The 27270-nt window shown below is 34.7% G+C and overlaps 1 protein-coding gene across 1 annotated transcript in view; it reads left to right on the top strand.

Moving 5' to 3' along the window:
* Positions 1-26936, top strand: part of LOC145677530 (protein takeout-like) — a 43620-nt gene extending 16684 nt beyond the window's left edge. Inside the window, exons 2-6 of the mRNA XM_081748004.1 lie at positions 9828-9920; positions 12235-12382; positions 20935-21059; positions 23853-24002; positions 26464-26936. Of these exons, the coding sequence (XP_081604130.1) occupies positions 9828-9920; positions 12235-12382; positions 20935-21059; positions 23853-24002; positions 26464-26618 (671 nt within the window). The 3' untranslated portion in view covers positions 26619-26936. The remainder of the gene's footprint in view (positions 1-9827; positions 9921-12234; positions 12383-20934; positions 21060-23852; positions 24003-26463) is intronic.
* Positions 26937-27270: the final 334 nt, after the last annotated feature.

Here is a 27270-nt window from a genome sequence, read left to right as displayed (position 1 = left end):
AATTTTTTCTATGATCTCACATACTACTACTACTACTACTACTACTACTACTACTACTACTACTACTACTACTACTACTACTACTACTAATAATAATAATAATAATAATAATAATAATAATAATGTATCATTTAAAGCCTAGTCAGTGGTTCGGCCACCAAGGGGATTCAACTATGTCCTTGACATCCCTCCACAAAACTTTTTAAATGTTTTGTCTGCACTAGAGGCACAAACTCACAGTGCCTCCCCACAATCTATCAACCTTGGAAAACATTTTCTGGGTGTGCACGTAACCTCTACTAAATATACGGAACATAAACTCTTTTGTCACATAGTTTTATATTACAATAGATCAATTGATACTATTTTTCTGTAATCTGATAGCATTATTGGTGTCGGTATGCAAGGAATACGTACCTGTGTTTATCGTTTCTGGTTTCGCAATCAAAGGAAGCTAACGTGTTCAAGATCAAAGTTCAAGTATGCAGAAAATCTGGATTGATTAAAAGCTTCCAGGAACGTCAGACAAACAATAATTAAAAGGAATGGCGTAATGTTACTATATACACAAACGTTGATTCACTAACAGTAAGAAACATCATATAACTATTGTGCTTTATCAGCAATTCAAGCTAACGGCGACAAATTTCTTTGTTATTAGATGATTGTTATTGTAATGAAGGAAGTTTCGAATTTCTAATTACGTATCATTTCTTATATTGAATTTTTGAACTTCCTCTCTATAGTCTAAGGGCTAAATTGTGTGTCTTTGATGCACGGTGACCCGATTGAAGCAAACAATTTATCGTGATTACTATTTTTTTTATTCTATAGTGAGCAATTTTCAAAACGGAAAAATAATTGATTCTACCACTTCCGGTGGATGAGTTGTCTTCAGCAAACCAATTCGATTCCTAAATTTTAACACTCTATACACTGGCTATATTTGATGGTGATGTGTCAAGTTTTTCTTGAGATTTTGTGTGTCTCCCGGGCGGATATACCCCCCAAAAAAAACGAGAGCAAATATGTAAAATAGTGTTTTAGTAAACCAAACTCTTTAAAAATAAATGTTTGTCCTAGTGTTCAATGTGCACATTCTGTTCCCCTGGTCTCAGGTTCGACCCTCAATGGTGGTATTTGACTCGAATAGAAAATGAATCCCACCTTGAGTAGTATACTCGACCACGCGCGCACTCAGAATTTTTTGTTGGAAGAGATCCAAGCTTCTTTGGAGGGGTTCAATACTACGAGCCACTACGTGTATGTAGTACTTAACGGGTATTATTCTCCACCCGAAAAGACGATAAGCAGTTGTAAAATAGTTCTGCCTTTATTCTTAAAAAAAAAAAAGAAAAAAAAGAAAAGAAAAGAAAAAAGAAAAAAGAAAAAGAAAAAAAACTTTTAGGGATGCGCACGAGACAAGATTTGTGGCTGTCTCATCTCGAAAATGTGCTATAAATGTGATGTCTCGACTCGAAAAATATATATTTCTCTATAGGAGGAGCCGTGTTTCGACTCGAATTTTGTCAGGAAAATCCTGTCTCGACTCTTCTCGTGCTCATTCCTAAGAGCTATATTACTTTTATGCAGATGAAGTGTAAGACCAAGTGTTCATGCTACCTCAATCATTTCCTGCTAAACAAGTATAGTTTTATCGAGAAACTATACAAATGTATGTTGAGTTAGGAAGTTTTGGGGGAAGATCCGGATCCGTCAGAAAAAAAAAAATGTTCCGGGGGGCACAAACTCGTATTTGGAGGAGCACGTATTATTTTCACACGGCACAATTTTAGTTATTATTATATTATAGAGGTACTATTTTGGTCTCTTCCGAGGGAGCACTCTCAGAGCTCCGAGGGGACAGTGTCCCCCCAAGAAACATGTCTGGAAGAAACACTGCCGGTGGCCCATCCCCGTTGGTGCGCCCCTGTACTCGACACAGGAAAGGGACTTCCATACATCCTGGATTTACATTATTGCCCCTCGTCAAATTTGTTCAACATTTCACAAACATAAGTTTAATATCATTCATACGATATTTAAAATATTTCCCTTTCATGTGTCTTCCATACTCTACTGATAGAAATACTCAAGCTACTCCGTCACTTACTTCAATTTTGGCAAGGGGTGGACTATGGTTGAGTGGCACAGCGCTTACCTCTGATGCGTGGGGTCACTGATTCGATCCCCGGTCAAGTAAGCTTTGCGATGGACAACATCGTGTCCGTGGGTTTCCTCAGGGGACTCCCATTTCCTTCCACTTTCTCATTTCGCCAATTCTTCCATCATCATTCACTTGCCTTAATCATCGTCTCCCTTAGCCTAACAGGCATAAACATGGGGCGTTAAGAGTCTTCATCCCGGCGAAATTAAACCGATGATTTTACAGTAATTATGTGATATCTTCAATTAGATGAAAGATAATCGAAATGTGGAACAAAAGCGCCCTAGACAATATTATTTTGCGTGAGGTACCGTTATCACAAGTCACCTAGTGGCTTTCCGTTTTCTACTCTTTTACAAACGCGAAAATAAATGCAGACTATCAAAATGGCACGAAATCGAAAGCAGATAAGTGAGTCGTGATAACGGTTTCTCATGTAAAATAATATTGTCTAGGGCGCTCTTGTTCCCATTTCGATTATATTTTATCTATTTGAAGACATCACATAATTACTGTAAATTTACCGGTATTTTAATTTCGCCAGGATGAAGACTCTTAAACCGAAAAATTTCATTTCATTTTCATTTTTCAGTTTTGACCAGTGTTGACCTATTTAAAGTCATTCTAATATTTCAGCAAGAAACAACTGCATAACTGTGAATAAACTGTAAATTCTCCTAGGGTGTCCCTATCTTTTAGTCTGAAAAACTGGAAGTTCTTTTTAAAACCCCAATGAATCGGCCTTCGTATTTAAAATCGTTTCGTTCCAATATTATTAATAACTGAAATTAGGGATATGGGCAACGAATAGTTAATGAGACGTTGATTCAACTCAAAATATCATTCATTACTTTAATAGATTGGCGTTGTCTACACTTCATCAACTCAATAGGAAATTATAAATAGTTTAATAGAAAATAATTTATAAAGATAGATTGCACAGCTATATAAAGAAATAGTTTTTACAATTATTACAAAATATTAGTACATATGGTGCTTAAGCTTGTACCATATATTTATGATTTAGAAATGTAAATAAGGCATAATAGTCATTTCTGTATCATTTTCTTAATTACATAGTACAGTGTTGTACAGTAAGTATTACCTTATATAATATCTATACATAACTGTGTTTAATGTATACTGTATTATGTCGTATATTAGTACAAATTAATACACTGATTAGGTTTCATTATGGACAAGAGGAAGGAGTATGTTTAGTACAAGGGGTCCAGAAGCACGTAAAAAACGCAAAATTTACAGGAGAAATGAGTGATACAAGTACTTAGACGTAAAATAACGTAACCAAATCTAACCTAACCTAACATAAACTAACGTAATATTAATAGAAATAAGCGAAATTCTATCATTTTTTGGAAAATTATGCGAGACTCCTTCACTAATATAACATAAACTAAACTAACCTAACGTAACCTAAACTAGCCTAACCTAACTTAAACTAACCAACCCTACCCCAAACTAACCGAATGTGAGCAGAAATTACCAAAATTGTAACATTTTTTAGAGAAAAGAGCTAGACCCCTCTAAACATAGGCCCAAGAGGAATTAAATACACTCATTTGAAAGTCCAAGAAGTCATTATTACATAGTTTTAAACTTACAATAAACACTAATAATAATAATAGGGGGTGATAGGAGAACAGTAGAAATAAATGCAGAGATCTTATTAAACGCTTGCAGGGACATGGGTTTAGAAGTAAATGCAGAGAAAACTAAATACATGGAAGTGCGTCGGGACCGTAATACGGCAAATTGTGGAGGCGTTAAAATATTAAATAATACTTTTGATAAAGTGGATACTTTCAAATATTTAGGATCAATATTAACAGACGAAAATCATATTCACGAAGAAATTAAATGTCGACTAAAAGCAGGGAATTCGTGTTACTATTCGGTTCAAAATCTCTTGTCGTCGCGAATTCTGTCGAGGAATTTGAAGCTTAAAATATATAAAACGATAATCATGCCTGTTGTTCTGTATGGTTGTGAAACATGGTCGCTTACTCTGAGGGAAGAACATAGACTGAAAGTATTTGAGAACAGGATCCTGAGAAGAATATTCGGACCCAAGAGGAACGAGAATGGGGAATGGCGGAAACTTCATAACGAGGAACTACATAGTTTATACGGTTTACCCAACATTGTTAGGGTCGTCAAGTCTAGGAGGCTTAGGTGGGCAGGTCATGTAGCTAGAATGGAAGAAAGTAGGAACGCTTTCAAAGTCTTGACTGGTAGACCCATAGGAAAACGACCATTAGGAAGACCTAGGCGCAGATGGGAGGACAATATTAAGATGGATCTCGCAGAGATTGGAATACAAAGTAGAAACTGGATGCAATTAGCTAAGGATAGAAGTCGGTGGAGAGCTTTTGTGAACGCGGCACTGAACCTCCGGGTTCCATAGGCCATAGAGTTAGTTAGTTAGTTTTAATAATGGTAAATGACTAGTGTTTCACATTATGATGTCAAAAAGTCTTTCTGGTTGGCATGTGATTATAACGTTCATTAACCAGTGCTCATCAAAGCTGGGTAACAGTTATAGACGATTCTGCAGAGACATCTGGTAGTAAGAATAGTAACTTTCTTACTCTGGATAATGTAGGGTGTTTCAAAACAACACCGACAACGTCTGGGAGATGATTCCTTACATCAAGATAAGACAAAAAGTATAGACCAACCTGAGTGCACAAATGCTTCATTTCGGCGTTATTTTCTGTCAAAAACATGAAAGAAATGAGCTTTAAAGGTCCATATCTCCAAAACTATAGGACGCGCCGTAGTCCAGTCAAGACTTCACTTAGGAACTAGTATGTGCCCTATCCAAATATCTAAGCTTCAGAATCCTGCGGTACTTCCGCAACAATTTTTATAGAGGTAGTCTGTGAGTACTTCAAATTATATGCCCGTAGCCAAATTCCCTCTATAAAAATTGTTCCGTGAGTACCATAGGATTCTGAAACATGTATTTTTGGATAGGGCACATACGGTGTATTAGTTCTTAAGTGAAGTCTTAACCGGACTACGGTAGGTCCCATAGTATTGGAGCTATGAACCTTTCAAGTTAATTTTTTCATGTTTTCGGCAGCCTATAATTCCGAAAAAAAGCATTTGTGCACCCAGATTGGTTTATACTTTTTTTGTCTTATCTTGGTATCAGGAATCGGTTTGGGTACAAAACCTCGCGATCAAAACCTCGCCGCCCAAAACTTCGCGGCCCAAAATCTCACCGTGCCGAAATCTCGCCTGTCCAAAACCTTGCGGTCCTGATCTCGGGACACAGAATCTCGCCTAGACTAAACTACCAGTGTCATAATCTCGCCTGGGAAGAAATATCGTCAGTATAAAACGTCGTCATTACGATTTCTTCGATGTACAATGCTCTATATATTGCTATATGTATATATTTGGCAATAACACATAATTGCATTAAAATGATGAGAAGAAAAATTCTAAGGCGTGCATTGAAAATCTTGAAAATGACTGCGACATCATACTTCTTGAGCCACCCGACCAATCTCGTTGAAATTTTAAACAAATGAGTTCGAGCCTCGGATGTATTTTATAATTTCATTTTGACGGCACAACGAAGGGGAGGGGAGACATTTAAAAATAAATGAAACTTAATAACTCTTGGACCACGAGATCAATCTCGATCTAATTTGCCACACAGATCAGGTTAGAGCCTGGCATGGTTTTTATCATTTCAATCTGACAGGAAAGGGGAGACATATAGAAATACATAAAAAAAAGTGGCTACGTTTCTGACTTAATAACTCTTGAACCACTCAACTGGGCTCGATAACATTTTCAACATATATTGGGTTTGAGCCTGGGATAGTTTTATTTCACTTTAGCGGTGACCTTTTGTTGACGAGTGTACAATTTGTTCTTACGAAACACCAACAAAATATCATAGTGGCAACATTAGCACAGCAGGAATGAACACCTTGAGTAATAATAATCAAAAAATATTTCTTTGGTCAACTAATCAACTCGTGCGAAATGGTTTCCGTTAGACTTGCTCATTCCAGCTGGTATTGTAGTGAAATCGTCTAGCGTTCGCTGTAAGAGGCATTTTGACATTTTGCGTAATATGCAGTCTCTTGTTGAATATGTCGTAGTATTTGAGAAGTGACTCAAGAAAGAAAAAAAAAATTATGTAACTTTCTCATTGTAGTCTGTATGAATCAACCAAATAGAAACGTGTGAATGGAAGAGAGAGAGAGAGAGAGAGAGAAAGAAAAAAAAAGCTGATATAATCAAAACAAGTAACTGGGACACTAACATCTCACATGAACAGAATCTTTCATTATTGCCCGCCGCTAATTTAACCTTAATTTTTTTTTAAGTTTTTATGACGTTTCTTAATATTAGTTGTGAATATCAAGTGAGTTCCAATCTGAAGTACGAGCAAATACTTTCATTCTTTTTTTTAAATAGTCATCCGGATGTCTTATAACTAAAGCTAGGAATTTTAGGCAATATATATATATATATATATATATATATATATATATATATATATATATATATATTGGTTAAAAATTCGCATAAAAGTGCTTAAGCGTCTTCACTACAGCTAAATTAAATTACCGCTAATTTTAGAGTTTTTCTGTAATGCCTTCAAACCAAATGAAAAAAATATTCGAAAAGCAGAAACGTAGTGAATTAGACAATACGATTTTGCATGTGATACTTTTACCACAATTCACCTATCTGCTTTTGGTATGCCGCTATTTACAGAACCCGCAAAAAATGCTAAATCTATCTACAGTTGCAAATCCAAAGCAGATAGATGAGTTGTGATAATGGTATCACATGCAAAATCGTATTGCCTAGTTCACTACGTTTCTGCTTTTCGAATATTTTTTTATTTGTTTTGAAGATATTACAGAAAAACTCTAAAATTAGCGGTAGTTTGATTTCGCTGTAGTGAAGGCCCTTAACTTTGATTTTTTAAAAAAATGCAATGAAAAGGTGCAGAATTTAGAAAAAAGTTCGTCACTTTCAAATGTACATATTCATACGAATAGTAGCTACTAAAACTAGTTACATCATATTTAAGGATTCAAAATTCATTGACATACTAGTAAAAAGTCTGACTAAAACAAGTTCAAGAACACAATAAGTTTTATGCAGAGTCGTTCTGAGGCGTGATTAGGTCATACTAAAGTGTTCGACTAACATGTGTGTCCTGCAGTAGTCAAGCTTTTAGTCTAACACTAATCATACGTCAAAACGACTTTGCACAAGGCTCAATGTTAGTAAAATCACAAGTTTAGAAAACTGTTAAGTAGACAATATTTAACAATTCAATGCATTTTTGAGCTCCTTCGTGGCTGAGCTGGTTAGCGTACCTGCCTTTTACGTGGGAGACCCGGATTCGATTCCCGGTGGGAGCTTATGTGGTTCAAATTCCACGTTAATCAGTAGGTCCACGTCTTATATAGCCTCGCTGCTGAACGGGGCATTAAACTCAAAATCAACTCAATTCAATGCATTTTTATTTTCAGCAAGATTGCGTCTTCGATCACTAAGTAAGGTTGTAATTAAATGTGATGCCGCACATATTGCCACGAACCAGATTATCGGTGTCCATTCTTTTTGAATATCCTGTACTAAATCATATATAATAATTTAAATACAGGAAAATGACAGAGAGTAGGGCTAAAGATTATATCTAGGAGTGGATTGTAGAATTCCTAAAGCAATACGGAGTGCATGTTGCTGAATTCAGTTTGCAAGCCGTCATTAGAAGGTGTTGACATATAGATACAGAAGCTGCATACTACTATTGACCCAAAAAAACTTTTGTAATTATTGAAAATAACGTATGATGATAATATTCGGGTTGTTCATGATAAATATTTAAGAATATTGAGGCAATTCTAAGTTTTCGTTTTGACATCTTTTAGGCGGTTTTCAGGTTAGATGCTGGTCAAACACTATACAAATGTCTATATTGTTAGAACCACTCTGATTCTATTATTATTGCCTACTTATTTGATTTTTGAAAAAAAAAAATATTCCTTTTCTTCCCGTGTTCGGGTTCCCTCGTGGCTATGTATATAGCGTACACACCTTTGGCGCGAGGGACCCGGTTTCGATCCCCGGAGGGAGCTCATGTGGTTCAGATTCTACTTTAAGTTTTAGGTCCTTCTCATATAGTCTCGCTGCTGAAAGGGACGCTAAATTTAAACCAAGTCCAAAACCCTTCTTATATTCTACATCACACGTCTTGGACAATACGTACGCAATAAAATATACTCAAAGAAACTTAAGGAATGTTGATATATGCAATGGTACATGAAGAAAATTAAATAGCAATAACATTTTGGTAGGGTAAAATGAGGAAATTGGACTTAAGAGTTAAGGCATTGATTGCGATTGATTATAATGAATTGTAGCAAAAAAGTTCTGTGATATCCACTAAAGCTTCAGCTCTCAATCTTAGTAGCAGTGCCTCATGCTTTTAGTTTTAATCCAGATTTATTAATTTATCCCACAGGTCACAATATATAGACTATAGGGAATTTTATAGAATTATTATTATTATTATTATTATTATTATTATTATTATTATTATTATTATTATTATTATTATTATTATTATTATTATTATTATTATTATTATTATTATTGGATGTTTTCCAATACAATTAGTTCTTGATTCAAACTTAGGAGGGAGATGATGTAGTAGATACCCTACTATAATATTATGCATAATAAATATGGTATTACGATCTTATGATTTGACAAAAAAAGCTTATTTTAATTTTACTATGAAAGATAAATAGTCTCCTTATTCTTATCACGAGAAGAAAAAGAAATAATAAGCTTATTTAGTAAATTATCGGTGGCTCAGTGGTAGAGCGTTCACCTCTGGTGCTTGGGGTCCCGGGTTCGATCCCAGCCCCCGCCAAGTGAACTTTGTGGTGGACAAACACCGCGTGCGTGGGTTTTCTCGGGGTTCTCCCGTTTCCTCCTACTTTCTTCATTCCACCATTTCATTCATTACTCATCATCCCCGTCTCCTTTAGCCTAACTGGCATAACCGTGGGACGTAAAACTCAAAGATTTCATTTCATCTTTTGAAGGGGCAAATTTGTTGATATAAAATCAACAGAATGCATAGTCAACTGCAGATCACATTTCTATGGGAATATGGATTGCATAGGCAGCAGATGCTCTCTAATCAATTCTAAGATTGATTTTATTGACGTTATATTAAAACAATAAGCTACATCGAAAATTGTGTGAAAATGTATTTTTGTTATTGTGATTTACGTATGTAGACTAATAATAATACAGGGGCGGATCCAGGGGGCGATCGAGGCGATTGCCCCCCCAGAAGATGATTTCTTATTTTATATATATAAATAAAACCCATCTCAAAGTTTGGAGCCCTTAAAAGTAGCAGTATGACAACCCACCGCCCGCCCAGAAGTCGGTCCCGGATCCGCCCCTATAATAATAATAATAATAATAATAATAATAATAATAATAATAATAATAATAATAATAATAATAATAATAATAATACGGTAAATTCCTCAAAGTTCATGCACATTCAAAATAATTTTAATCTTAAAATAGCTATATCTAGTATACTAAACTGTTTTCTTTCTTTTCATTGCAGCAAACTACATTATGCGATGCCCCAAAGTTGGCCAGTCGGGAAAGGATTGCTACGTGAAGAGTATCAAGCACCTTGCTACACACATGGTTGAAGGTATGTTTTTTTATTTCTTTTCGTATTTTTAACAAATAAAACCTAAATAAATATGCATTCACTTTAATTTCATAGAGAATTGTTTGATTTCCCCGTACAAATTCGTTTATACTCCTAGCTTTCATTTTGAATTAGATCGGTGCAGTGAATACAGATTGAAAAGGATTGAAGTGGATCCAATTATATTCTAAACAGAGCCATCAGGTGTAGAAGCATTGCACTGCTTCATCGTTACTTCTGCTTCCTTATTGCGCAGAGAATTTATATAATTTTGCGGAAAATACGGAGCAGTAAAGAATTATGGAGTTTGAAATGCCAATGGCAGAAAAGGACGTGAATGTGGTTCTAAAGACCACCAAGAGATGGGAGGGAAAGCAAGTGTACTTCACTCCCATCTATCGTTCAAATTCTGAAGTTCAAATGCTTACATTTAAATACCGTTACAAAAAAAAAAAAAAAAAAAAATTGGTGGTTATTACAGAAAGGATAATTTATACGCAAATCCTGCCTGACTTGTTAATATGTATCATGCCTTCGGGCATAGGTTGATGTTTCTTCCTTGTTCTTTGCATCATTTTCATGGAATATTTTCTTAAAATTGCACCAGTTTTTTTTTTTTTTTTACCATCACTCTTCGGGTACCAATAATCGTAGGACAATAACTTCTGCATACTTTTTAAGATCAATGAGCATATTTGTTTTTCATATACTACAGTAGAATCCATAATGTTTCCACTTTCTTTTAAAGAAATGTCGCCCTGATTAAGTGTTTAATTTTATCTTTTTAAAAATGTAATGCTCTATTTTTCTTCCTTCTCTCTTAATTGGCCAGGCACTCTGCACGAATTCTTTAAAATATATCATTGTTACAAGCCTCATTGTTTATTTTATTCCTTGTTTTATTTTTAATGACAGGACCCGAACACATTTTAAATTTATACCTCGGATTAATTTTATACCAGGTTGACATTTTAAATTTATACTGTGAATTAATTTTATTAGATTGACATTTTAAATTTACACTGTGAATTGATTTTCATCAAACTGACATTTGAAATTTGTGCTGTTAATTAAGTTTACTATATAAATATTTTAAATTTATACTGTGAATTAATTTTATCAGATTGACATTTTAAATTTACACTATGAATTGATTTTTATCACACTGACATTTGAAATTTGTGCTGTTAATTAAGTTTACTATATAAATATTTTAAATTTATACTGTGAATTAATTTTATCAGATTGACATTTTAAATTTATACTGTGGATTAATTTTTACCAGACTAACATTTTAAATTTATACTGTGAATTAATTTTATCAGACTGGCATTCTAAATTTATACTGTAAATCAATTTACCAGATTGACATTTTAAATTTATTATGTCAATTAATTTCATCAGATTGGCATTCTAAATGTATACTGTGAATTAATTTTACTAAACTAATATTTTAAATTTATACTGTGAATTAATTTTATCAAACTGATGGACAAAAATCCAGCTTTGCAGTATAAGTTCCCGAAATCATTATTATTATTTTATGTATGTGCTGAATCTTTCCAAATCTATGATGTGATATTGTGAGTTGCAGGTAGGATTACATTATGCCGTATACCATACAGTTGAGTTTAATGGAATCGAGCACAAGTGCTATGACTACTTACATTCCTCTACGCTAGGAACTCACATCAATGTTCTAAAAAAACAAAAAGTACTGCCTACTATTACGTTCCTACACTACGATATATTCCACACATATTGGACTGTATTTAGGGACGTTTTCACATGTTATTAGCGTCGTACTAAGAGATTGATGAATTAGAAACACATTGGTTATGTATTCAATGATTTATATAAGAAAAGACATACTCAAAGAGGAAATATTCTCTTATCCTGATTTCTCCTAATGTGTTTGGGCAACCCTGCTCAAAATTGGTGACTGGCCTTTCTTGATATGTGGTTCAAATGATAAAATAGTTCAAATACCCCAGAGTCTAACAGACTCCGGTGTCTATTATATGTACTAAAGCAATAAGGGTGTACTTAGAGTTTTACTTTGTGTTCTTGTTTATCTTTGGAGTATTGATCATATTGAATTAGATGTGGAAAATACCTGTATAGTAAAAGCAGAACGGAAAGTTAAGTTAGATATAAATCATTATCGTATTCAGAGGCCTCGATGCGTTCGAACAGTTGATTTACGAACAATATATGTGATACTTTAAAATTAATAATTAGCTGATAAAAATGATTATGTATTTAGATGTGTGCAACCTTTTAAACTACTAAACAAAATCATTTCTTCTTGTAGGTATTCCTGAAATCAATGTTCCTCCCACCGAACCGCTGAAACTTGAGCCAATAACTTTGCAACTTGGAAATGGTCCTGATGGATATAAGAACACATTACTTCATCCTTTGGCATATGGTCTCAGCAACTTCACCATTCCAATTTTCAAGTAAGTAATCACATATTTTAATTTTAAAAGAATCGTGCTTATTAACGTTACTAATGTGAGCAGGGATGTACGTAAGGGTGGGTCCTGGGGTTCAGCCCTCAAAATTCTTATTTTCCTGTAAATTTAGCCTCATTTTAGGTGTACTTTTACATATTTTAATATAATTTATATTCATATTGAATTTGGAGTGCCCTCTCAAATGCTTTGGAACCCTTGAAATAAATTCCTGAGCACGTCCTTGGATTTGAGTGTAAGAGACCTTCTACTATTTGATAATCATATATTTGTATCTGTCTCTGCCTATTTCACTATAAGTTAGGTAAAACTAATTTCAATTTCAATGAATCTTGGTAAATTAGGTTTAAAAGCCTTGATAATTATGAAACAAACTTGTTGTCTAGTATTAAAATTTGTAAAGATTTTTTAAAAAATAGATTTTGGTGTCGCTATGTTACTGCTACTGATTCCATTTAAGGTTGGTTTTAAGGGACAAGTTTTGCCGATAGATGGCACTACAATCTTCGTATCTCTCCCATGTATCTTCTACCTTTCAGGAAGATTGACTATTTGTCTTACAAATTTCCACCTACAGACTTCAAATTTTTAGAAAGAAACTTCATAATCTATCTAAGGCAATAATCCGTGCCGATTTTTTATTTAGAATTTTCTTCATTGTTGAAATGGCTTGATTGTTGAAAAATATATCCAAACTTTTAACAATGGAACTGTTTCAACAATGAAGAAAATTCTAAATAAAAAATCGCCACGGATTGTTCCCTTTAATAGGTTATGAAGTTCCTTCTCTTAAAAAAATGAAGTCTCTAGGTTGAAGTTTGTAAGAGAAATTGTAAATTTTCATGAATGGTAAAAAATACATGGGAGAGATACGAAGACTGCAGTGACATCTATCGGCAAAACTTGTCTCTTTACACTAACCTTAAACAATAGCTTCACAGGAAAAGGCAATAAATTCCTTGTATTCGGTAAATTCTCGTACAGATAATATGAGTATAATCTATTACCTGATTGATTGAAATGGCCTTTAGCGTTCTTTGTAGCACAGAGGCTATATGAGACGTGATCCTAAGGTGGAATTCGAACTACTGTAATGTGTTCAAATTTTAAAACTGTCCGACCTGAGAGTCCATGTATAAATGTCTAAATCAGTTGGCTACAGTGGCGGATCCAGGGGTGGGGCGATTGTCCCCCCCCCCAGAAGAGGAAACTTTCTTATTTTATATATATAAATAAAACCCATCCCAGAGTTTGAAGCTCTTAAAAGTAGCTCTAAGTAACAGTATGACATCCCACTGCCCCCCCCAGAAGTCCTTCCTGGATCCGCCCCTGGTTGGCTGGGTGGCATAATCCTTTAGAATTTCGTTTCGTATTAAACATGAGGCAATAGTCTCGATAGACTCATCAATGCAAGCAAAGGCAGACTTTAAACTAGAAGGACGATTTTTCATTTAGCGCGGAAGAAATTTGTTATTAAGAAAGTCTTTAACAATGGATGCAGTGCATAGGATACAATCTAAACAAAAAAAAAAAAAAAAAAAAAAAAAAAAAAGAACAAAGGAAAGTAGGAAGCGCATTATACCACACTTTCTTCAACAATTACAGTGAAAGTTGTAGAAAGTCATTTCTGCTGCAATAGTTAACTTAGATTCAATCTCTTGCATACATGTAAATTAATCAACATATCTATTATGTTGGATGAGCAGGAAACCGACTTTGAGGTAACATATAAGTTACGTTTCCGACGACATTGACAAAACCATCAACGTTCTTACTACTAAAATGAAAGGGCTTTGGTTCATTTCAATTGCGAGCACAAGTGATTTTAATTAAACGTTAAATACTATAATAGATTCATGTTTCTTACAACTTCAGTATTGTAAAGAGACTTTACGTGAATTAATGACCCCACTGGAGGGACGTTAATATTACTAGGTTTTTACTAATTGATTTAAATATTATTGTGCTGCCAAAATGTCTTGAGCCGTGGCAAAAATGCGAACTAAAGCTCACACCCTCACACACCCACCGGTTGAGCCAATAAGGGTTCAGCTGTTGCTAAGCGAGAGAAAGTGAGTGGAATTCCTTCAACCGATAGCAGCGCTTGCAACGGAAGACTAGGTGTGGCATTAGTATAGTTCCCAAAATTAGTAAAAATCGAATAATATTTTTGGATACGAACACACACACACACACACACGTGTATCCATAATTCTAAGCGGCCAGTTGTGTTCTTGCGCATTTACCATAAAAGTTATGTCAGGGAGCTGTGGTATAAAGAAAAATTACTACGTTTCCATTTTTTGTGTTGTTTTTAGCTTTCATAATGTTTTCTTTAATTTAGCTACTTTACTGGGACATGATGGCCCAGAAGTAGAGTGCTTACCTGTGGTGCGTGGGGTCCCTTGTTCGACCCCCAGCTAAGTAAGTGTGTGGTGGACAGCATCGTGTCCGTGGCCTTTTTCGGGACACTCCGGTTTCTTCCCACATGATCATTCCACCAGTTCTTCTATCATCGTTCACTTGCCTTAATCATTGTCTCCTTTATTAAAACGGACATAATCATGCAACGTTACATCGAAATATTTCAATTTAGTGATTCTTTTCATTCTATATCCTTCTATATGTTATTCTTCATCACAGAAAACATTTAAAAATGTAAATCAAATACATACAATGTCATTTTTTTCTGTAGCCACAACGAATTAATAGTATTTACACTAATTTCCATGGGGAAAAAAATAAATTCGGTTTACGAACATTTCGGTTCACGCTTTACGAAACGGATTCAGTTCCTGACCCAAGGTTTCATTGCATCTTTAAAAACTGATTATGAAAATTAACCGCTTAACGGTCAAATTTATTTTAGAGAAACGTCCCAAAAAAGTCATATTATTTTATTTCATATTTTAAATCTATCATAAATGCGTGCTAACACGATCTATTTTAATTGTCATTCAGAACTAAATTTCGAAAGTTATAACCCCTCAAAATACTACTTCTGGATTATCCAGAGTTTTTTCGGGCACAGTTGAAAATAAAATAATTGTAAGATTAAATGAATTTGCGTGCTGAAAAAATATGTTTTATTTCAACAAAATCTTTATGTGCTAAGTTCGGAACAGAATCATGGCAAAATTTCTATCGTCTTATAAGTTGAGGCTATTTAAAACATGAAAACATTCAATCGGGATTATCCCGAAATATTTCGAGCACTGCAGGAGTAATACAGTGCCGCCTGGTGCAAAAGTCAATAAACCAAAACAAAAGACGGTTAATTTGCTTGTTAAGATTTGCTGCCTGCACCTTTTCTTCTCACAACAAAACATTTCGCTTAAATACAGATTCGAACGGAAAAATATAGTTTCAACGTAATAACTCGGGATAATCAAGATTTACATATTACCCTTGAGCGTAATAATTCGGGTAAAACCGTTAAGCGGTTAACTCACGTGTGTGTACTTATCTTCATATTTTTTTCTCAGTCCTTCTCTCTGGTCCAGGGGCTAGTTCACGCGCCTTTTTGTCTAGTATCCCGGGTTCAATTCTCAGTGCAAGAAGATTCTTGAAATTTGAACGCGTTACGGTAGTTAGGGTTCCACATTAAGACTTAGTTCTAAGTCTGATATGTCTCGGTGACGAGAGCAAAAGTTAAGCTCCGACCAACCATTCAATTTTCTTTCGTAGATATTACACTGCAGTATTATACTAATTAGCGTTTTTTCTTTCGAATCTAATACGCGATCGATTTTAAATACACATCCGTACTTTTGACATTTTGAAAGTTAAAACTGGAAACAAAATCTTTGCTAGCGAATATACATAATGCGCAGAAGCAAAAAATAATTTTAGGCAAGGGTATCTAATATATTGCTAAACAGCGAATCTGTTTCAATTTGCAACGAAATAGGAACACTTTTCGAGGAAACACTTTTATTTGGAGAAACAACTATCCTTTTTGTCTTACTAAAGTCATTATTGTTTGATAATGTTTAAATGTTGCAAAGCAACGTCAGGCTTTTAATACAAGACAATCTTGTGTTTTTGAACTTGAATGCAATCTCTCCATCGACTTTAATGCTTACTCTAATTTCGAGGACATAATTTAACCGAAAATAGTCGCTCTACATTCGACAAAAATAATGCAGACAGAAATAACTGAAAAATCGGAGCACCTTGTATAATGTAGTAAGATTTCAACTGTAACGTGCTATTTGTTATAACCCCTAAATATCTCTATAGCAACTCTTTATACGTTAGAAGATAAGCTATTTATAATATAGCATCTAGGAATTCAGGAATTTAATTAATGTAATATGCAAATTAATTAAAGTACAGCATTTAAAACTATCTGTATTGCTATTTAATACAAGTATATAATAAATGACAAATGAACTGTATTTTATTTAGATATATTTCTCTGAGGAATGAATTCTCCGTAAGAAAGAACTCCTTGTTTTATGTGAGGTAATCATAAGATTCTAAGCAGAAGCTATTGATGTCTACATTAAGGCAACTTATTATTTCAGTTCATCAAAAGAATCCTGTTGAAATCTTGCCACCCACCATGAGGTTTTTCTTCCATTCCATTGCTCGGTGTTCTTCTTCTTCTTCTTCTTCTTCTTCTTCTTCTTCTTCTTCTTCTTCTTCTTCTTCTTCTTCTTATTATTATTATTATTATTATTATTATTATTATTATTATTATTATTATTATTATATACATGGAGAAAATAATTGAATAACACATTTTTGTTCAGATATTTATAATCAGCAAAGAAATCTATAGCTGCTCTTACATCATTCTATTCATGCAACTTTTTAAAGACTGACCCAGGATGTTCTTGATATAGTCGCCAGTTTTTTTATATATATATATATATATATAATCAACCCAATTTTCAAAGGAAGCATTTCTGATTTTTTTTAACAGCCTTGTGGATGAAATCTTCATCTGCATCTTGCAGGGTCTTGCTCACGTCTGAGCTGGTGAATGTAATTTTCTTCCTGTTGCTCACATCTGAGCTGGTGAATGCAATTTTCTTCCTGTTGCTTAGATCTGAGCTAGTGAATGCAATTTTCTTCCTGTTGCTCACATCTGAGCTGGTGAATACAATTTTCTTCCTACTGGTCAGTATTCCACATGGATTTTCAATTAAACTGGAAACTTCGATTAATGACAACTCTTTTGCTTGCTGTTGATTGTTGTTGATTTGATGTTAGCGTCCCTTACACCAGCGAGGCTATATGAGACGTGGACCTATAACTTAACATGAGATCCGCTCGAACCGAAAAACCGGAACTGTCCCGATAAATCCGAGACGTCTAGTCAGACTGGTTATGTTGTTTCTTTAGGATGTAGAATTATTATAAAACAAAGGACCTTAACAAAATTCTTTCATCAGTTGTTAATTTCATAAAGCGAGAAGAAAGAAGTATTATTTGATAAAGAGTTATAAGCAAATATTATATTGTCTTTAATAACCTAATACCCCACCATATTATGGGCATGTGACTAAATGTTTGTAGGGGAAACTACACAGTCGTGGGCACTCTGATAGTGATGGGCACCTATGCCAATTATTTTCAAATAATAAGAGTCTGAGCGCCTGTAGCGAGCTATTGACGATTTTCAAATGTTGGTGCGCCTTTCTTCTTTACGCTCACCGTTTGTCAATTGTCCTTCTTCTTTCGTGTGTGTGGCAGGATGTAGAAAAGTGCGCGATGTGAAACGTTGTGATGGTTGTTGTTCATTTCTAAAGAATTCTTTTAATCAGATAGGTGTACTGATTAATGTTTTGTTTCATTATAAATCAATTGGAAATTAAAATTTTGTGTTTTGAGTGATTATTAAATGATAAGAGCACTTCATGCTAATGAGATGTAAGTCTAAATGAGTTTTGCTCTCAAATCATGAGGTGCTCACCACTGTATTTTAATTTAATGGAACATGACAATGATGGGCATCTAGTGCCCATAACTATATTTTACTATATGAATTTTTTTGTCGTTATTTTAAGCCTAAAGTGCATTTCAGGCTGTTGTGTTTCTTGCTCGAAAATTTCATGAAATTTAAAGGTTATTTAACAGTGATGGGCCCAGTGCCCATTACTGTAGACTCACTATGCCCATCACTGTATGGTTATATTGGATTAAGCCACGGCCTCCTTTGTTATACAAGCCAGAACCTTGAATGTGGCAACTGCGCAAATCGGTCTGCCACAGACTATCCACCTTCAACAGTTGGCAGTCCTCAGACTATTTCTCTACCATTTTAGCGAGGATCCTCCCTTTCTCTAGACATTAATGGAGAGAATTTGGGCAGCCAGCTGGGCTGGGTGGATAATCTGTGGAAGGCAAAAAGACGTAGTTGCCATTTCAAGACTGGCCTGTATAACAATAAAGGCGGCCGTGATTAAGCATAACAATAGAACTAGACTTATTTTATAGAGATCCCTTTCTGGAAAAATTGTACAAGGGATTGTATAACTACGATCTCGGTATAGGGCCCATTATAATCAGGTTACTTAAGTAGATTTAAGTTTCTCAGGTATCTGATTACATTTAATTTTAGGGAAAACGAGGAAATCTGCAGTTTTACCAATATGAAAGGAAGGTTTCGACGCTTCGACTCAGCTAGACCTAGATCATGATCCCAAAAAAGAACAAGAAGGGAAGCGCTGCACAAACGTCAGTGTGCGTTGGAAGTCCAAAGCCTCTTTTTTCATATTGCAAAGTGTACAATTTTTTCCTTGAAAATTAATAACAAGGCCTATTCATATTTATCACATATGATTACATTTAAAATATAGCCACAGTCCTCGCGCTAGAAGAAACGCCAGTGACTTACGTTGTGGCCATGTATAGTACTTACACGTGAAGTTATGAAGTATGAAATAGGCCTAGTTGCTTTTTAAGCTGAATTTTGTGATGTAGTGGCCAGTGTCTATCGGTGATTTTTGCATTGATGCCTCGGATGTGATTACTCAGCACATCATTTGCCAGTGTTGTTTATACCGGCTTTTAAGAAACTAATCACAGCGTTTTCACTCAGGTAGCTGCCCAAGTTAGTTTGCGGCCCTGAGTGAGGGCTGAATTATTTCCAAGATTATTTAAATACAATTTAAATGCAATCAAGTTTTCGTGATTTGACTAATGAGAAGTTTTGTGATTTACTTGGGCCCGAGAAATGTAATCAAATAAAACAGTTTACAGATAAAGCTGCAAATGGTCATGAAGAAAAGTGTGAAGATTTTCGTCTTCTCTGTAAAATATTTGAAGAATTTTCTAAAGATGAAACGCTCAAAATAATCCACACAAATGATGAGTTGCCGTCAGATGAAGCCTCAAACTCAACAAGATTACATCAGACTGAAAGTGCTTTAGCAGAACAACTTGAGGAAGCAAGCACTTCTCTACAAGTTGAGGTGACACCAGAAGAGAAAAACGGAACTACTGACCGGGGTAAAATGTATCCAATCAAGAAATCAGATATGCCGCTTTTTTAAGGACTCTTTGGTATGGCCAGAAACGCCAAAGCGGAAAGGTCGCAATATTCAAAGATTCCTATTTGTAATAACATCAGATAAATGGAAAAGAGCTGCACAAAGAGAAAAGAAATACAAGAGAGGGAGAAAGAGGAGAGAAAGAGGAAAAGAGAAGTTAAACAGTTAGGTCCAGCTGAGAAAGTAGAACAGAGACACGAAGATACTCCTAGTGTTAATCTATTTTCTTCTGAACGTACAGGTATAACTGGAGCTGATGTGGAGAAATTACCTTCTGCCCCTCCGGCTAAAGAGTGCTTTTTGGCGAACGGCAAGAGTACAAAATTGAAGGAGTTCATTCTTCTTCAGTATCCAAAGAAGATTCAAACATATTGAAAGTGAGGGTGTTGGAAAACAGTACGGAACAATTCGAAAACCGTACTTTTTTCACTTTCTGGATTGTGTAACCAGTGTGGTGAGAGTGTAGGACCTCGTTTACCAGGAATGAACTGCAAACGCTGTGGACAGGCTTTTCATAAAGCTTGCCTTTCTGTGGAGAAGCCTACGATGATGATGTATGTTATTGTATCCAGTGTTTGCAAATCTTAGACGAAACTGAAAGAGACAGCGATTAGGCAAACAGAGTGCCTAATTTCTTAATTTTTTTTATTAAAATTGTTACTATAAAACTACAAAACATCAAAACGGGATGTTGTATTATGCTTTTATGTAAAAAAGTAATGTATCTTGACATTAGTAAATAATTTTAGAAATTTCTGCACAGGTGCCCATAACTGTAATCAAAAGTGCCCAACTCAGTCTCTGTAGGGCCCATCACTATAAAAGTTATAGTACTTTTTTTAAAAAAAATATTACACGTACCTAACGTTAAATTTCAGTCCAATATCATATTTGTTTTAAAGCCCATACTGTAACAATATTACTTAACAAATATCAGATTAATATGGCCAAACGTATAAAAGTTATAAATTCATTACTAAAAAAAAATGCCTTAAGGTGCCCACGACTGTATAGTTTCCCCTATGTTGTTTATAGGACCGGCAACCCTGCAGAGCTTGAGGTCAAGATGCCCCATATTCGGATGACATCTGACTATGTGAGTTCAGGAGTTCTGCTGTTGATCCGTGCTTCTGGAGGCGGAGATTTTAAAGTGGATCTTTGTAAGTATAGACATTCCATAGACACGAACACTTATACATAACATGCGATAGCATTTCTAATCTAGTAGATATGTTAACAATATGTAAGTTTAAAATATTCTATTTACAATTTGTGTTTCTGTAAGCGAAAAGAAGAGAACATACAGTAAGGGTTTTCAAGGTAAAAATTTAAGAAAAAATCGATGTGGAGGTCAACGTTTAAGTTTATGACTATTCGGATTCGCTCCTAGGAACTTAGGCCCTTCCCTAAGCACATTAGTCACTTAGTTCGACTCGTACCCAACAGACTTGTTGTGACCCGAAAATCACAAAACATCTCCATATGAACATTGATCGTATGTGTGTAGGGCTACTAATGTATTTCTAAGAAACTGGATCTTCTCTCTTTCTTCTTCTGCTCACTCATTGATAAATTTTCTTTTCTCTTGTGTGCACCAATGCAATCTACTGAAAGATAACTACAAGCTCTATCAAAATATAAACGCGTAAGAATCAGAGAAGTGAAACTTTTTTTCTTATGAGGGATCGTAAAAATTTAATCAAGAAGTGTGAGAAACTTGAGTAGAATATCGAGGACAACACTGAGACCAAACAGTGTATATTAAATCTTTTTTTGGTGGTGGGGGAAAGGGTAGGTAATGTTCAAACCCACAGTATTAGTTTTCTGTATGAGAAGGCGAATAAACATAAAATTATATTTAAAATAGTCAATACATTATGTCTTTATTAAGAAACAAATCACACCAGGAATCAAATAAATCAACATTCGAGGAACTCGAGTGGAGGAAATCATTAATCCACTAATAATGATAATAAGAAAATGCAGTAATACCGTAGAGTTGATATTTTGACTGGGATATATATATAGTTAGTCCGCGTCGCTGTTTCTGACTCGGTCTTCGAGTCTGAGAAACAAGAACCAGAACCAGTTGAACCGGGCATAAGTCTTGATCCAAGTGTGACATGTGACCTGTACCAATATTGAAACATACGACTGCATTTTTTTCTTTAATATTAGTAAGTAACTCAAAGGCAATTAAGAATAGAAAACATGTAGAAAGTAAGCCAAGTAGTGAGCAAATAACTGTTTCTAAACTTTGCATTATAAGCCAAAAATTTGAGTTACTTTATGACTGGGGTAGGGAACCTGCAACGTTAACCCCTTGAGTTCCAGGTGTCTTTTTCCTATGTACGTGCTGTAATAGCAGATTTTCATTTAATGTTAAAAGACTGTCTAGACCGCTATATAAAGCATAGTTATTGTGCAAGAGCGAGGATAGTATTCACATTACTGATAAACAATGTCCTCGACAATGCCACACAATAAGGCACACACATATACCACATATATGCCACACACAAACAATGCCACAGAATATCGAGTTGTCCTCGATATTCTGTGGCACATATGGACTGAGAAAGGAAAATTTTGATGTTTTGAAGGGACTTTATGCTGCTTCATGTTGGCAACACTGACCAGAAATCAGACAAAGTTTCTTTTTTCCTTTTTTCCTTTTTCTCCAATCTCGAAATACGATATCGAAGTTCGCAATCGTTTATCATCAAAACCAACACATGCCTCTTTTAGGCCTGCTATCTATTGAGACAAAACTTTTTCTTGTCAGTAAGTTGCTATCACCTAAGGAGAAATAGTAGAAGTAGCTAGTGCCTTGCATCCACTAAAAAAATTCATCATCTCCAGGATTAATACGACCTATAAAGAATACGTCTTCATGACATTTCCATGGATGTCACTGGTATTTTGTAACGGAGTATTTTATGATATCCCCATGGATGTCACTGGTATTTTGTAACAGAGTATTTTATGATATCCCCATGGATGTCACTGGTATTTTGTAACGGAGTATTCTATGATAGCCCCATGGATGTCACTGGTATTTTGTAACGGAGTATTTTATGATATCTCCATGGATGTCACTGGTATTTTGTAACGGATTATTTTGTGATATCTCCATGGATGTCACTGGTATTTTGTAACGGATTATTTTATGATATCCCCATGGATGTCACTGGTATTTTGTAACGGATTATTTTATGATATCCCCATGGATGTCACTGGTATTTTGTAACGGAGTATTCTATGATAGCCCCACGAATGTCACTGGTATTTTGTAACGGAGTATTTTATGATATCCCCATGGATGTCACTGGTATTTTGTAACGGATTATTTTGTGATATCTCCATGGATGTCACTGGTATTTTGTAACGGATAATTTTTTGATATCCACATGGATGTCACTGGAATGCAACGGGTTAGACCGCGTGCGGTTTCAGATTCATAAAGTACAACCATATGGTCCTACTGTGAAAAATGCTAAATTATATAAGAAAAATACAGGAAAAATATAATTCTAAAGTAATACAGTTTTAACATAGTATAGTTTTTCAAAATTATGTATTATCAAAACTATCATATGCGTCCTTCTTCGAAGATGGGCGTTGCCAATGTAGGCTTTAAGCCTCAAAAAGATACTGTATCCCTGATTTATAATTGTTTCACACTTAAATTTATACCTATACGAAAAGTTTTGAAAATAATTATTGATTTGATTTGCTAATATTTTATAGATGCTACTAATGCCCTTGACTGTCTTTAAATAATTCACTAAAATTTTAAAACACCGTATTGGTATGCCTACTGAAGACTCAACCACAACAGCTAATTATGCATTATTTCTTGGTGTGTGTGAGGAATGGAGGGATTGTTCCTCATTTTACAATAAATCTAATTCCATGTAAGATAAATACAATGCGTTTTTCATTTATTTCAGATGATATCACTACAAAAATGGTGCTGAAACACCACGAAGAGAAGCGAGATGGTAAAACTTACATTGTTGTGGACGATGTTGTTCTTGACATGCAACCAGCCAAGTCCAGGATGCAGGTCGACAATTTGAAACACGGAAACAGGATATTAAGTACGTATAAATTATTATATATTCTTTATAAAATTTAATTGAAAGGATTCAAAGATGAAGATGATATGTAACAAATTGTATATTTCGAGAAAATTTAGGCCACAAGTTTGTCTGAATATCATACACCTTTAATCGTTTCTGTTAGTTAACTTAAATTTTTAAGGTAATGTAGAAATTAAAATTCTAATAAGGTGAAATAAAAATCTGCCTATTTTGGAAATCTAGAGACTTCTTCCTCAGTGGCATGGATACCGACATAACATTAGCATCTAGGTGGATTTTCAAATTATACCTGTTTACGAGTGTCACATTATTAAATATTGTTATTATTTTCTAAATTTCGACACACTAAGCTATAGGCTACCCAGGTCAGGACATCCCTATGACATTGCTGATTAGGTAGGATCTAGCGTTATAGTAAAAGTAGATAATGTCCTCAAGTTAGGAAAGAATACCTTCTGCTGTAGTGGTGTAAAGGAATTGATGTGTCTTACGTATCAGCATTGATAGTATAACCTCACAACAAGAGTTCCGTTAGTATAGAAACGTGGTCGTAAAATAGCCTATACATACCAGGATTACCATAGTTCACTTACAAAAGGTGAACAAGTATAAATGACCATTTTATCTTTTACATGACCTTTTAGCAGGGTAACAATTTCATGCTTATGACATCGTTTTCCATTGTATGCATTCAGTTTTCTGCGTAGTATTAATCTATTACCGCCTTCTTAGCTGCGTTCGACTATGGCCTATTACATAATTTCCTTTCTGGTCGATAGATACAAATCCTTTTTATAAAAGACAAATATGTCAGTACGTGATGGTAATTCTTAATTGTTAACAATCATGCTAAAAGTTGTCTGTAGCTATGCTGCTCTGCGTGCTTGCCTGGCGCTAATAGATATTGCTATCGTGTATGCAATTTTGAGATTTAACACTTTTGTGACGATTTAGTTCCAACTTAAAAACTGCATTATTTCAGTTTGTTTATTTCAAAATCTGACATGGGCTGTAACTATATGTGGACTTGAGTATTAACATTTGCGTAATCGCATGCTGATTAGTGAACAGGCTAAACAAAAAGTAGAAAACTCAAATGAAATCTTTCAGTTTAAAGTCCCTCGATTATATCTGTTAGGCTGAGGGGGGCGTATGAATAAGAGGCTTCATCACTGCGAAATTAAAATACCGCTAATTTTACAGTAATTTTGTGATATCTTCATATAGATAAAAGGTAATCATAATGTGGAACAAGGTCGTCCTAGACAATATTATTTTGCATGAGGTACCGTTATCACGAGTAGCTTACCGTTTGCAGCCATTTGGAAATGCGAAAATAAATGCCGATTTTCTAAATGGCCGGAAATTGAAAGCAGATAAGTGAGTTATGATAGCAGTATCAAATGTAAAATAATATTGTCTAGGAAGCTCTTGTTCCAGTTTTCGATTGTCTTTTATCTATTTGAAGATATCACATAATTACTGTAAAATTAGCTGTATTTTAATTTCGCCGTGATGGGGCCTCTTAAGGCAAGTGAATGATGTTCAAATAATTGGTGCAATGAAAATGTGGAAGGAAACAGAAGTACCTCGAGAAAATCCGGACAGGAGTTGTCCATCTCAAAGTTGTTTTGTCGGGGATCGAATAAGGGATCACATGCACCAAATGTAAGCCCTCTACTATTGAGCCATGGTGGCTCCCTTAACCATAATCAATGAGTGTTCGTAATTAAATATGATTTTGACTGACAGTGTACAGCAAGCCTAAGCCTTAGGGCGAACAACTAGAATTTGTAAGGAACTACAAACTAGATGGAACTTTTTATTTCAATTTCCATTTTTTCTTGAATTGATGGAAAAATTGAACAATTTCATTATGGCAGAAAATCCTCTCAGACGCTTATTGGATCAAAAGATTTCAATCAAAATTTTTCTTGCGGACCTTATATCTGGAGAACAACTAGATGTAGTGTAGCCGAACCCAAACTATCAGTTAATTTCAGTATGATGTGCTTACTCCGTAGAAAATACAAAAACATAATTTAGAGGCCATTCAAAAACATTGTGATTCCTGATCCAATTGAATCAAAAGATCTAATATATTTCAACAAAAAATTTCTTGTAGGCATTATGTCTGGAGAACTACATATAGATCTAGTGTAGCAGAACCCAAACTATCAGTTAACTCAGTATGATGTGCTTATTCCGTAGAAAATACAAAATTCGATTTAGGGGCCTTTGAAAATTTTGTGGTCCCTGATTCAAAAACTAATTATTGGCCAGGATCGCAGTCTTTTGATCCTAAAATTCTTGTTTTACTCTTAAAACAAGGAATATGTTTAAGTAAAAGAACACAAAGTTAATCCTGTGTTTTACTAACATTTTACGAATGTAATTTGATACCCTTCTATAATTTTCTGAAACTTTATAACATGTTGTTATTTTCATTTCGTTTCAGAGGAAGCTTTGAACTTGTTCCTGGAACAAAATTCTGGCGAAGTTCTTTCCTTGATGGGCAAACAACTCAACAAGAACTTGGCTGATAACTTTAAGGAGCTGATCAACAAAATCTTGCAGAAACTTCCTATGGAAATGTTCCTTTATGAGCCTTAAAACACAGAAAGAAAAAAAAAACGCGCTTTAAATTCAGTCACATGTGTTTCATTTTGCAAACACACACGCGCACTCCAAGCAGTATATTCATAGTGGGTGAATGCCGTGAAAGCAAACATCACTCATCCATAAATACTGCTTTGACATTCACTAATTTATGTATGTGTATATGTATATTTGAAGCACCATGTTAATATTATTGTAATCATTCATCACCTGCACGCACAAGTCTTTCATCTCATATATATATATGTATTTCATTTCATTATTGTTGTTTGTAGTATTTGTAATATGTTTCAATAAATTAATTTAAAATTATATCTTTATGCATTTTTCTCTTATAAAAGAAATGTTGCATTGACAAAAAGTAATCGCATGTGGCGTACGTAAAAACGTAGGTTACATGTGTAAATCCTGTAGTTTTTGGACTTAACATACAGCAAAAGTATATACAGTAAAAGTATAACTGAAAAAGTATATTTTATACTTACTTTCCGTAGAAGTGTTCCGAATAAGCGTACTTTCCGTACGAACGAAAAAACTGTATATTGGCGGTCAGGATCTCACATACAGATGGACGTATGTAACATACGTATACTTCTGTAAAATCAGGAAGACTGTTAGATGTCAAAAACCTGCAACGGCATGATGT

This window comes from Thermobia domestica, unplaced genomic scaffold (genome assembly GCF_964235325.1).
Source record: "Thermobia domestica unplaced genomic scaffold, izTheDome1.hap1.1 HAP1_SCAFFOLD_995, whole genome shotgun sequence".
In the NCBI taxonomy this organism is placed as follows: domain Eukaryota; kingdom Metazoa; phylum Arthropoda; class Insecta; order Zygentoma; family Lepismatidae; genus Thermobia; species Thermobia domestica.
Note: the sequence above shows the minus strand (reverse complement) of the source record. Positions and strands in the feature narration are given on the sequence as shown.